This window comes from Cicer arietinum, chromosome 1 (assembly GCF_000331145.2).
Source record: "Cicer arietinum cultivar CDC Frontier isolate Library 1 chromosome 1, Cicar.CDCFrontier_v2.0, whole genome shotgun sequence".
NCBI lineage: Eukaryota > Viridiplantae > Streptophyta > Magnoliopsida > Fabales > Fabaceae > Cicer > Cicer arietinum.
The window spans coordinates 25190476-25202538 of record NC_021160.2 but is presented as its reverse complement, the minus strand read 5'-3'; the positions used below and the strand labels follow the sequence as shown (position 1 = coordinate 25202538).

The window sequence follows — 12063 nt, the reverse complement described above, 5'->3', positions numbered from 1 at the left end:
AATAATAATAATAATAATAATAATAATAATAATAATAATAATAATAATAATAATAATAATAATAATAATAATAATAATAATAATAATAATAATAATAATAATCAAGTAAAAAAACAAAAAAACAAAGAAAATATAATAATAACGGATTGTATTATTCACATTCTCAATTTTGCGTACATTCATTCTATACGCTTCCATGGGAACCGCAGTTCTTCTTCCATCTGACGATGCATCTTCCATTATCAGATCAGACCGAAACCCTAACAAGAGTTCCCGGAAAAAGCTGAGTACGGCGGCCGTGAACTCTAGTTCGCTAGATCGAAACTGCTCGGTTGTAAAACACCCCGGATCGAATCTCGTGATGGGTCAAGTGAAGATTCTCAAGAGGGGAGAGAAGCTGATTCCCGATGATAACGCGACGAACAAGAGTGATGACTGTTACGATTTGGTATTAGGATCCACGAATCGTATAGGTCCGGATCCTCTGATTGTGAAGAAACAGGTTAGGGTTCAGGATTTAACGGACGGACTATACGCAGGACCGACTTCCGTTGCGTCTCCGCCGCCTAGCTCCGTACCCGTTCCTGAATTTCTCGGTAGGAAAACAGATTCCGTCAGTGGTGATTTGAAGCGGTTTCTTTGTTTGATTAGTTGATTGATTCTGTAAAATTGTTTTTCTCTGTTTATGATGATGATACTGGATTGCGTGATACACGCGAAGAAGGGTTTTGTTTGCTCGCATGGGATGGCCATTGAGTGTGAGGGAACAAAGAGTGTTATGGAAGAAAGGTGAAGGTAAAAGAACAGAACAAAGCTTGTTGGGTCGTTCAATATTTTGCTTTTGGCATCTGAAATGGAGAAGAGGCTTTGAGTTAGTTTAGATGGCGTAATTAGTGCGTTTATTATTATAAGGGTTTTGAAATTAGAATGCATGAGTAGGAGGGTTATGTTTAGGTATTATTTATAGTTTGATTATAAAAGGAGTAAATTTATTCTGTTGTGCTATGATCACTTATACTGTTGTAGTTCTGCTATTTAATGCAATAGTGTTATGCTGGATAATTTGCTGTTATTGTAGTCTGTTTTGATGACCATTGAGATATTCTATATGCACTATTGTGTTTGTGAGGTATATATTAATTATGAATTTAATGGCTATATCTTAATTATCATTCTCAGGAATCTGATTTTATTCCTCGAAACTAAAACCTTAATAGTTTTGGAATGTTAATTACTTTATGATTTATGATTGAGTTCAACTCTCTGCATGCATAATGTGGTTTTGTGAACAATTACTGGACTTTATTGGCATTAAATGGATCGATTTGTGAATCTCTCTTCTCTGGTCTAACAAGCAATGAAGAGTTTTGTTTCTTATTATATGGTTTTTACTTGCTTGGTTTGTTGTAATTTGCTTTAAGTGATCTTATCTTATAGCATTACAAGCAAGGAATTGGAGGTAATTAGATGCTTTAATTGTTTGGCAGTTTAAGTTTTAGAATTTCTGTTGCTTAAGTGTCTCAGTGCCTTGCTGCTGGGAATGATAGTCAAAGTAACACAAGTATGTAAGCAAGCACCCTCAGATACCAATTACATAAATTAATTTTTTTTTTATAAGTGCAGGTATGTTAGTTCTCTTTTTACTTTCCCTTTCTTTGGTTGCTAAATCTTTTCTATTACTGTAAAACCTGCAATTTTGAATAAGAGTGGGAGAAGAAAGAAGATGATGAAAAAACTAAGAGATAATAAAGAGAGACATGTGGAGAGACATGTTCAAGATTTAACTATCTATTTTATCCCATCTATCTGCAGCAAGTAATTCCTTTCTGGCCTGTGATTGAGAAAATCAAAACCTCCGCTATCAATTTCAGTTGCGTTGGTTGTTTCTTGGTTTAACAAACATACCTAGCCTTGGCCTTGCTATTTTGATTGATAGTCATCAGAGTTAGAAAGGTAAGTTTTGTCAGGTAAAGACATGTTTTGTTAAGTTAGGTTCCTTCTGAGTTAATCCTTGTCTTTTGTTTCATCATTATAAGGTTTCAATACAATGCAATTATTTTGCATCAAATAAGCTAGGAGTTGAGACTTATCAGGTTTCAATGCAGTCTGTAATCACTAGCAAAATTGGCTGTTAAAAGTAGTCTTGGTGTGTTTTTGGTTGTGAAATTGACTAACAATGATGTGTTTGCACTCACTTCTCTAAATTGTAGCTTTGATAAATCACAGTGGGATGCAAAAAATGTAAGATGTGATGAACCTGCATCCAAATATACGGTTAGACACTTCGGTTATGAGACTTCTTAATGTTTTGTTACGATGCACATTTTCTTTCAGTTGGTCTTGTTTCGACACTTGTTATTTCCCAATTCCCTTACATTTGTCAATTAGTTGCTGCTTTTGAAGTTGTGTGATCAGCTGGGGTGTGTTGCATCTGAGGGTTTCAGATTGTTGTTTCTGGTTTATGGATTTCTCATTGTCTCTGTTTGGTTTCTATCTTATACTACATTATTCAAATTACTTGAATAAATTCTGTACTCAAGTTCTTCTGGTTTTCAATGAATTATTTGGCTCATAAAATAAACCGTGCACATTTTGTGATAAAAGAAAATCTGAGCCTTGGGCATTCAAACAAACCAACGCTTGGCATTTTCTTTTTACAATAATTATCTCAAAATTGATATATATATATATATATATATGTGTGTGTGTGTGTGTGTGTGTGTGTGTGTGAATGGATATGAATACTTGAAATGGTACCTGTATTTAATTTTAAGGTTGTAAAGATCAAGATCGGGAAGAGGGTAGCAAGATTGCAAAACATAAGATCGTAAGATCTTACCAAAACGAATATAACAACCAAAAGACAGAACTTTCCAAAAACAAAATCAGAATATATATATATATATATATATAGAAAAAGGTTTTTTCTTGTTTATTCAAATAGGTTGGGCATGACCTAGCTAGGAAATTCAAGTCTAGAAACTCTCAAAATGGCACACAATCATGTGATTTTGCAATCTTGTTACAGTTTTTTGACGATCTTGCTCCAAAATGAGATTTTGCTCCAAAACAAGATCTTGCTCCAAAATGAGATTTTGCTCCAAAACAAGATCTTGCATGCAATTAAAATCGGAGGGGTGAGTAGGATTGCATAATCGTATGATCGTAAGATTTAAATCTAGATCTCGATAACTTGCATGATACAGTATTTTGAAGAAAAGTTCCTGTTTCCATTTCTAATAGGTCGGGCATGACCTAGCTAGGAAATTCGAGTCTAGAAACTCTCAAAATCGCACACAATTATGTGATTTTGCAATCTTGTTACAGTTTTTTGACGATCTTGCTCCAAAATGAGATTTTGCTCCAAAACAAGATCTTGCATGCAATTAAAATCGGAGGGGTGAGTAGGATTGCATAATCGTACGATCGTAAGATTTAAATCTAGATCTCGATAACTTGCATGATACAATATTTTGAAGAAAAGTTCCTGTTTCCATTTCTAATAGGTCGGGCGTGACCTAGCTAGGAGATTCGAGTCTAGAAACTCTCAAAATCGCACACAATTATGTGATTTTGCAATCTTGTTACAAGTTTTTGACATCTTGCTCCAAAACGAGATCTTGCTCCAAAACGAGATCTTGCTCCAAAACAAGATCTTGCATGCAATTAAGATCGGAGGGGTGAGTAGGATTGCATAGTCGTAAGATCTTAAGATTTAAATCTAGATCTTGATAATTTGTATGATACAGTATTTTGAAGAAAAGTTCCTGTTTCCATTTCTAAAAGTATTTTTGACTTCTGTTTTGTTTCTCATCTACTAGAAAATAATCAGATTCTTAGATGGTACAATTACTATTTATCTCATTCATTGTTCTCATTTTAAAACATATACATACTACATTTTTTACATGTCTTCAACGCCCTTTTACAAATAATTGTGCAAGTTGCCGATTTAACTCCTAAGATTGCAGGCATTGGCGATCATGAATGCATAATTTCAATGCCTAAATGCTCCTTAAGCAAGTTGATAACATTTTTTATTTATCTAATTTATTACTGTAATGCAGTTCTGTGATTGTAGGAACTGCATTACTACAATGTATTGTCAGATAGTATCAATTTCCAGAACCAATGCTTCTTCCACATAAATGTCATCTCTTCAATGGGAATACCTTTGGTTTCAGGCAAGAACAGAAAAACAAATATGGTCATGAGGGTAATCCACGCAGCAAAAAAAAGAAAGATTCCAAACTTGAATGAGCAGAGAAGAGCAAGGAATGCCTGAGCAATTATGAAAGTGAAGAGAAGGTTTACAGCAACAGTGATACTCTGCCCTGCTCATACGTGAACGTACAGAGAAGGGAAAGGAAAGCCTGCGCGATTATGAAAGTGAATAGAAGGTTTGCTGCAACTGTGATACTCTGCCCTGCTGATCGAATTTCTAATGGAAATATCTCACTTGGTACTGTCCACCCAAGTGGGCCCCATGACCATCCAAATTCTACAACAAATAGGCAAACCACAACTACAACCAATATTGAATAGCTTTTCGACAGTTCCTGGTTATCTCCAAACTTGATTCCAAGAATTATGGCAACTATAATCTGCTCATGTGAAAAAATGAAAATAAAATTAGTTGCCCTGCAAAGTGTAGTAAACTGCACCTCTTATGAGAAAATAAATATTTATAATTTTGACTATTTGCAAATTATATCTAAATGCAGCAATTTTTAGTGAGTCGTTCTATTTACAAGATACCGGATACGATATTGAAACATGACACTAATAATAGTTTAGAAAATGGAAGTGTGAACATATGTTAGTGTTGTGTTGGTGTCCACACTAAACACAACTTCAATCTAAAGTGTTGGTGATACATCTAAAATGAGTTGTGAAAATAGGCACATATAAACTGGGTACAGTTTTTGTTCAGCTTCTAGCAGTGTAGACAAACTCTTGTGCCAAAAAGACGACATAAAGGCTTAAGATAATATTGAACTAACCTAAGAAGAATTGACACAAACACTGAACACGATAATAACATTGACATATTTACATCAGTAATAATTTAAAAACTGAAAAAAATTAAATGTAACTACATGTGTTAGTGTCCAACATTTGAGACATATCGGGCACCAAAGTCGCCTACGATCCAAGGTTTTGGTGTTACATAGGAACTAACTAAAACAAGACTTTTTATTGTCTTTTTTGTTAAATATTTTAACTTATCCTAAGCTATTAAATTTGAATTATTTCTCAATTCAATGGCGCAGTTCTTTTAAACATGATTAGATTTTACTTGAGTCAGACCTTTTCTTACCTGACAAATGATCATTTGTATTCCACCACTAATAAGAAGAACTCTCCTTCCCAATTTATCAACTGTTGCAATGGAAATGAATGTTGAGAAAGCAAGAACACCTCCAGTCAAAGCTGAGGAGTAGAGTGATGCATCTCCTCCAAATCCCATGCTTTGAAACAGCACTGGAGCATAGAACAGAATTGAATTTATACCAGTCAAAATCTGAGAAGTAGGCATGACAATTGCCATAACCAACTCTGGCCTATACCTTCTTTCAAGGATGTTACTAAACGGATGCTTTATCGAATTAGCCAACTCGCTTGCATCAACCATATCTTGAAACTCTGCATCAACCTCACTAGTTCCTCTTATCTTTTCTAGGAGCTTCCTTCCTCTTTCTTTCGATCCTCGTTCGATTAAGCTATTTGGAGTCTCGGGAAGAAATATTCCTCCGATCGTCATTAGAAGAGCTGGCACTGCAGCCAAGCCTAAGGACAGTCTCCATCCCCAAGGTTTAATATTCTGTGTTCCAAAGTTCACCATATTGGCTGTGAAAATCCCAAAAGTTGTTGCAACTTGAAACATCATGTTTAAGCCTCCTCGCAGGTGGGTTGGTGCCATCTCTGACAAATAAAGCGGAATTGCCTTCAAAAGAACCATGAGTGGGAGGAGCTAAAGTAATTTATCAACTTTTTAAAGTATAATTTGATTATCTTCTAACTCAAACATAGATTGTTTCCATCACATTACTATCTTTCCTCTCCTGTAAATTTTTATGAACTCAGATTAACATTTACACTACTATTATTGTTATTAACAATTAACATTACATCCTTCATCATGTTTGATACTTGTTTGAATAATCTAGACCAAAGCTTTATTAAGGAAAACAAAGTTAGTTTCCTTTCATAGAAATATACCAGTGTTTTAAATCATTAAAGGAAAAAAAGAACAAGTTTTTGGTGCTAATGGTTGATCGTAGATTCATAGGCAGAAGGTGAGACTTGAAATTGACACAATAGTCTAACCATTTTAAGGACCGATCATAGATTAGAGGAATGTGTTATTACCTGATTTCCGAATCCGATGCCAACGCCGAGCATAACACGGCCAATTATCAGCATTACCAGGTTAACAGCTGAAGCATTTAGAGCTGATCCAATCAGAAAGCTGATACCACCGCCTATGATACTCGCTCGACGTCCATACTTCTGTGTAATGGGAGATGCAACCAAGGATGCAACTAAACCGGCAATGTAAAGAGACGAGGTAAATGCTGCAAGGCCCTGATTGTCATACTTGCAGTAGTTGTTTTCATGTGCATGCATTTTTTGCCTGTATACTGTGGGGAAGAATTCTTTAAGGAAGTCGTCCATGGAAGTAACACCACCTGTTACCGATATAACATATGTCATTAAAAATTATGAACACACAAAAAGACTAACAAATAATGAAATTGATGTAAGGTTGCTTCAACATATCTCAACCTGATAAGGAAAAAAATCAAGAAAGATATTCTAAGATAACCTAAATATATCTTAAATATTCTATTGTTGCAACAATAATGAAACAGATTTACCCTTCCTTAGTTCATCTCAACATGAGTACTCAAGCTTATTGTACAACTAATTAAATTTGTCGGAGTTGCATATTGCATAGTGCGATGTAGCATTCGAATAATTACATTAAGCGACACTTAAAAAGGAATTTGAAAATTGAAACTGTAAAAGAGATGTAATGAATAAGGAAAATACCCTCTCACAGTAAGTATAAGAGAACCATTCAAAAAAACAGTTTGAGTGGGTCTAGTTGTTTTTCAATGATTGACATATTAAAATCTGAAATTCAAACTGATAACCAGGCCGGCCCAACACGTTTGATAAGCAAAAGTAAAATATACTAATAGTAATATTTTATTAATTTTGTTTAAATTTTATCTTTCTTGTGTTTTGAAATACACAATATTTTAATTATGTCAATCAATTGATATATCTCTTTATACTTGTGAGGTATTTTCCTTAGCCTACATAAAAATTTCAATTTTAGGAGGCCTAAAAGTACAAGAAAAAATAATTATTTTAGGGAGGACTAAAACCCTTGATTTACTAGCTTGGACCTTAGGTCAGCCCTGCTGAGAACTGCCATCACTGGTCTGTTTAAGTATCAACATTATTTGTGATATGAGATGTGCTTATTTTTGCATCTGTAGCAAATTGAAGGATGGAGTCAAAATTCGTTGTTTATCAATATTGAAGCTAGGCTTTTGAGATTTTTGGAAGACAATCCCAAAGTAGTTTATAATTATCCTGTTAGATAAAATAATTGAGAATCACAACTTCTAGAATCAGGAAGAGGACACTTATCAGGGTTTTGAAATTAAATTAAAAAAAAAAAGTCATTAATGTGATGGATCTATGTGCAATTTCACGTCTTGAATTCCTTAACCAGAATCACTTGAGGAATATTCAACTAATGCAAGTTTTAAGGTGGTAAAAAAGTATTTCCCCTTGTTTGAGCTTACAATCAAAACAAGTTTTAACTCTAAATATTATGAAATTAAATATTCTAAAAACATTGAAAAACAGAAGAAGAAAAAAAAACTTATGATTCACATGATAAATTAAGGAATTACCTGAAATTCCAATATCATAGCCAAAAAGTGACCCTCCTGTAGCAGCAACAATGCAAGCAATGATAACATAAGGAGTGACTCTCCCTTTATACTGCTCTGCCCTTTCTTTGGTCACAGCGGCTGTTGTCAAAGACCCAATTGCCATTTCTTTGATTCTCTTTTCTCAGAGATTCAAAGGAGAATTCTTTTGTATCTTCAAGAATGAAAAACATTCGTATATAGGAGTACTTCTCATAATTTATATCAAGTCAAATCATGACTACCCCATTTTCTTAATAAAGATATAAGAATGGATTTTTTTTTTAAAGTTTGACCTGTGAACTATGATTACGTAACTTTATATTTAATGTTTGGCTTTATCTGCATCATTCTATAAAATTTAAATTATATATATGTCAAAGTTATATATTATTTTAGCTATAATTGTTCCAATTGTCTCTTAATTTAATTTTAAATAACACTTTAATTTTTTATTTATTTATTTATTTATTATTTATTTAATTTTAAATAATAATTTGATCATTTATATATTAAAATGTCAACAATATCATTCTTTTGTTTACATAAACTTAGAAAATTCATTAAAATCTTCAAACAAAATTTATAAAATTAAATACCAATTTCAAGAAAACTCATGCATCCGTCAAATGCATAACTCAAATTTTCAAATAAACTCATATTTTCATCTTCAAAAACATCAAATAAAGAATAAAAATATGAATTTATTTGAAAATTTGAGTTATGAATTTGATGAAGTTTGATTTTATATTGAAGATGATAATTAATTTTATGGGTTTTGTTTAAAAATTTTGATGAATTTTTCTAACAAAAATGATAATATTATTGATATTTTAAAATATAAAAGATGAAATTGTTACTTAAAATTAAATAAAGGACCAAATGAGAAGAGAAAAAAAAATGACTGAAGTTAAGTTATAAGTGACTCTCCCTTTATAAATGAGAAGAAAAAAAGATAAAAAAAAAAAAAAAGATAAATTATGTTATTTAAAATTAAGTTTAGGTATTATGGGAACAATTATGCTATTATTTTATGATATTAATAAATTAGAAATAATTTTTTATTATGTAATTTATTATTTATTACTAATTTTTTATTTATTTTAATTTGTATTTCTCATACAATTAATAGAAATTATTTTTATAAAGTAATTCATAATTTTACTCTTTCATACAACATTAATTATATTTCTTAATTTGTGCTAAATTGTCAAAATCACTTACAATAAGGGGTATGTAAAATATATGGTTAATTTGACCATATCAATAAATTATATTGCAATGCACCCAAAAAAAAATCAATTAAATAGTTCATAAATTGAACCATATATTTAAAATAAATCAGTTAACCAAATTTAATTCAAAAGTCAGTTCTACCATTTAAAAATTTTTTTAACCTCAATTTTGATTTTTTTTCTTGAAAAATTTTCAAAATTTATTTTTCTTGAAAAACTATATATCAAAACTTTTTTAAATTCTTTTTATCTTGAAAAGTTTTTTCAAAAACATTTTTTTTGAAAAATAATCAACTTTTTTAAATCAATTTTTGTTAAATGAATTTCAAAACAATTTTGAAACTTTTTTATATTTATTTTTCTCAAAAAAAAAAAATCAAAACTTTTTTGTCAAAGAATTTTAAAATTCTTTTCTTAAAGAACTAATTCAAAAGATTTTAACTAAAGTTATTCAAAATATTAAACTTGTTTATATTTATAAATCATTTTTAAACCGGTTCAAAATTAAACTAAATTTGATTCGAATGTGGTTTTCAAAAATTAAATCAAACTATTAATATAATCTAATTCAGTTCAGTTTTTTATGATAAATTATTTTATAATTTGAGAATGAGTGAATATTACTCAACAATTGATCAGGAAGATTGAAATTTGTATAGTACATACTATTTTATTTTATTTTTGGTCAAAATATTGTACATGTTACTATGTGAGATCACCTTTTTTGTTTAGTGTAACTAGTTATAGCAATTTGAGTACATGGTTGAAGTTTCGTGACACTACAAACCAAAACTCATACCAAAAGTAACATAAAATGAAAAACTGAAATTGGGCTTGGTACTGATACGCATTCCTAGTTCTGTATGTGATTTATTATTGTTGTGTTGTATACTCTAACGATCCCAAGATGATTGTTATTTTCTTTTTCTTTCTCATGTTGCATATATTAAAACGCAATTATAAATTAAATAGTGAAAATAATAATTTTATTAAATCATTTAAATTATTGAAATATAATATTTTGAAAATAGGGTAATACTACTATATAGTATGTGTTTAGATTAATATTTGTAAATGTAATTTTGAATAAATATTATAAATATATTTTTAATTAAAATTGATTTTTTTTTATCGTAATTTATGTTTAAGTATTTTTTCTTCAAATGTCATTTACAAAATGAAATTTATTTGAATTATATAATCAAATGTACTTTTAAATGTATATTTACTAAAAAAGTTATATTTTATTATAATATAATGTAAATTTTGCATTTAATATATTTTGTGGTCAATGGTAAAATAAGTAGAAAGAGTTTTGATACTTCTAAATATGAAATCAACAATACAAAAAGTATTTATTATATTACTTTTAACTAAATGTAGATTTTTATTTGTGAAATTATTTTTACTAGAATTCAAACATGATGTTAAATAAACTTTTATTACAAAATTACATTAGAGTTGTAAATGAAAAATCAAACATGCTTATAATACAATTAAAAAAAAAATCAAATTTATATTAAAAGCTAAAAATAACAATAAATTAGAGATAATTGTTTTTATTTTGTTAAATAACATTCATGATGAGATTGAAAGTAAAACCACTGTAGTACTTTTTATTTATCAAGCAATTGTAGTAATCTTGAAATCATTAATTAAGGACTGTCTACAACACTTTATTTTAGGATTCCCGAATAATAATTTCCCTTATTAAAAAGGTACAAATTTCACAATTTGGTTTTTAACTTAAACAAATTTATAACACTTTTTTTCAATCATTTTTCTATTTTTAATAGAAATAAGTTATATTTTCTTAAATGATATATTCTTGTTTTTTGCAAAATACATGGTGATATCTTTAGATGACTTAGACCTTATTTCATAAAAAAGACGATTTACACTTTATTTTTGTTTTTTAACGACACACTTTATTTGTTGATATGCACATACAATATAAAAGATTTTCACGCTTACAATTATTTAGATCACACACCATGATGTCGGTTTGATAGGAGTACGAAGACAATTTCAAATATAAATAAAATAGAAGATATATTTGATGATTGAAAATATACAGAAAATCTAATTAATTTTACTATATTTAATATTATAATCCTCAAAATACTATTCAAGATGAGTACTTAAGATTCAATGGAGGTAATCTACAAAAGTAAATTCATATAAAATTCAATATTAGTTTGAGAAACAAAATCAACTTTTTTGATTATGTTAAGAAAATTAAATAACAATAATAATAACAACAACAACAACAACAACAACAACAATAATAATAATAATAATAATAATAATAATAATAATAATAATAATAATAATAATAATTACTATTATTATTAACGATCCGTTTGTTTAAAAAAATTAAAAATGAATTTTATAGTATTTTATTTTTTTATAATATTTTTAAAAACGAATTTTAAAAATAAAGTTTAAAATGAAAAATTAATTTAAATAATTTATTTTAAAATATAATTTTAACTATTTCATCTATTTTCTACAGCATTTTTTTAATAATGTATTTTAAAAAATGATTAAAATAAAAAACTATTTTGAGAAAATATTTATAAAAATCATTTTTGAAAGATAAATTTTTTAAAATTATGTGATTTTTATTATGTTAAAATCTTTATTAAATATCAAAATTATATTTTTTAATTAATAATAAATAAATCTAAGAAATTTCTTCTATCTTTAAATAAATTTTCATAAAAATAATCTTTAAAAATATATTTTATTTACTTTTTGAAAATCTTAAACAAATAGAGCCTCAATATATGTGAAATTAATTACTTTTATTTATAATTGAAATAGTAAATATAGTGTAAGTAATTATAATTTTTGATAGTTAAGTACGTGACAAT

The 12063-nt window shown here is 29.0% G+C and overlaps 2 protein-coding genes across 2 annotated transcripts; one reads left to right on the top strand and one right to left on the bottom strand.

The window, feature by feature from the left end:
* The first annotated feature begins 151 nt into the window (after positions 1 to 151).
* On the top strand, positions 152 to 1158 carry LOC101497240 (uncharacterized). The gene has a single exon (XM_004488896.4). The coding sequence runs from the start codon at positions 197 to 199 to the stop codon at positions 653 to 655; it is 459 nt and encodes a 152-aa protein (XP_004488953.1). The 5' UTR covers positions 152 to 196; the 3' UTR covers positions 656 to 1158.
* A 2683-nt stretch (positions 1159 to 3841) lies between these two features.
* LOC101496916 (sugar transport protein 7-like) lies at positions 3842 to 8224 on the bottom strand. Its single transcript, XM_012712517.3, has 5 exons — positions 7935 to 8224; positions 6373 to 6692; positions 5321 to 5947; positions 4374 to 4604; positions 3842 to 4281 (listed from the first exon to the last, which is right to left on the bottom strand). The coding sequence occupies exons 1-5, from the start codon at positions 8077 to 8079 to the stop codon at positions 4093 to 4095; spliced, it is 1512 nt and encodes a 503-aa protein (XP_012567971.1). The 5' UTR covers positions 8080 to 8224; the 3' UTR covers positions 3842 to 4092.
* Positions 8225 to 12063: the final 3839 nt, after the last annotated feature.

Coding starts and splice junctions, on each gene's coding strand:
- LOC101497240 (XM_004488896.4), top strand. CDS start 197: ATGGGAACCGCAGTTCTTCTTCCATCTGACGATGCATCTTCCATTATC.
- LOC101496916 (XM_012712517.3), bottom strand. CDS start 8,079: ATGGCAATTGGGTCTTTGACAACAGCCGCTGTGACCAAAGAAAGGGCA. Junction 5,948..6,372: donor GCATCGGATTCGGAAATCAG/GTAATAACACAT, acceptor GTTCTTTTGAAG/GCAATTCCGCTTTATTTGTC. Junction 4,605..5,320: donor TACAAATGATCATTTGTCAG/GTAAGAAAAGGT, acceptor TCACATGAGCAG/ATTATAGTTGCCATAATTCT.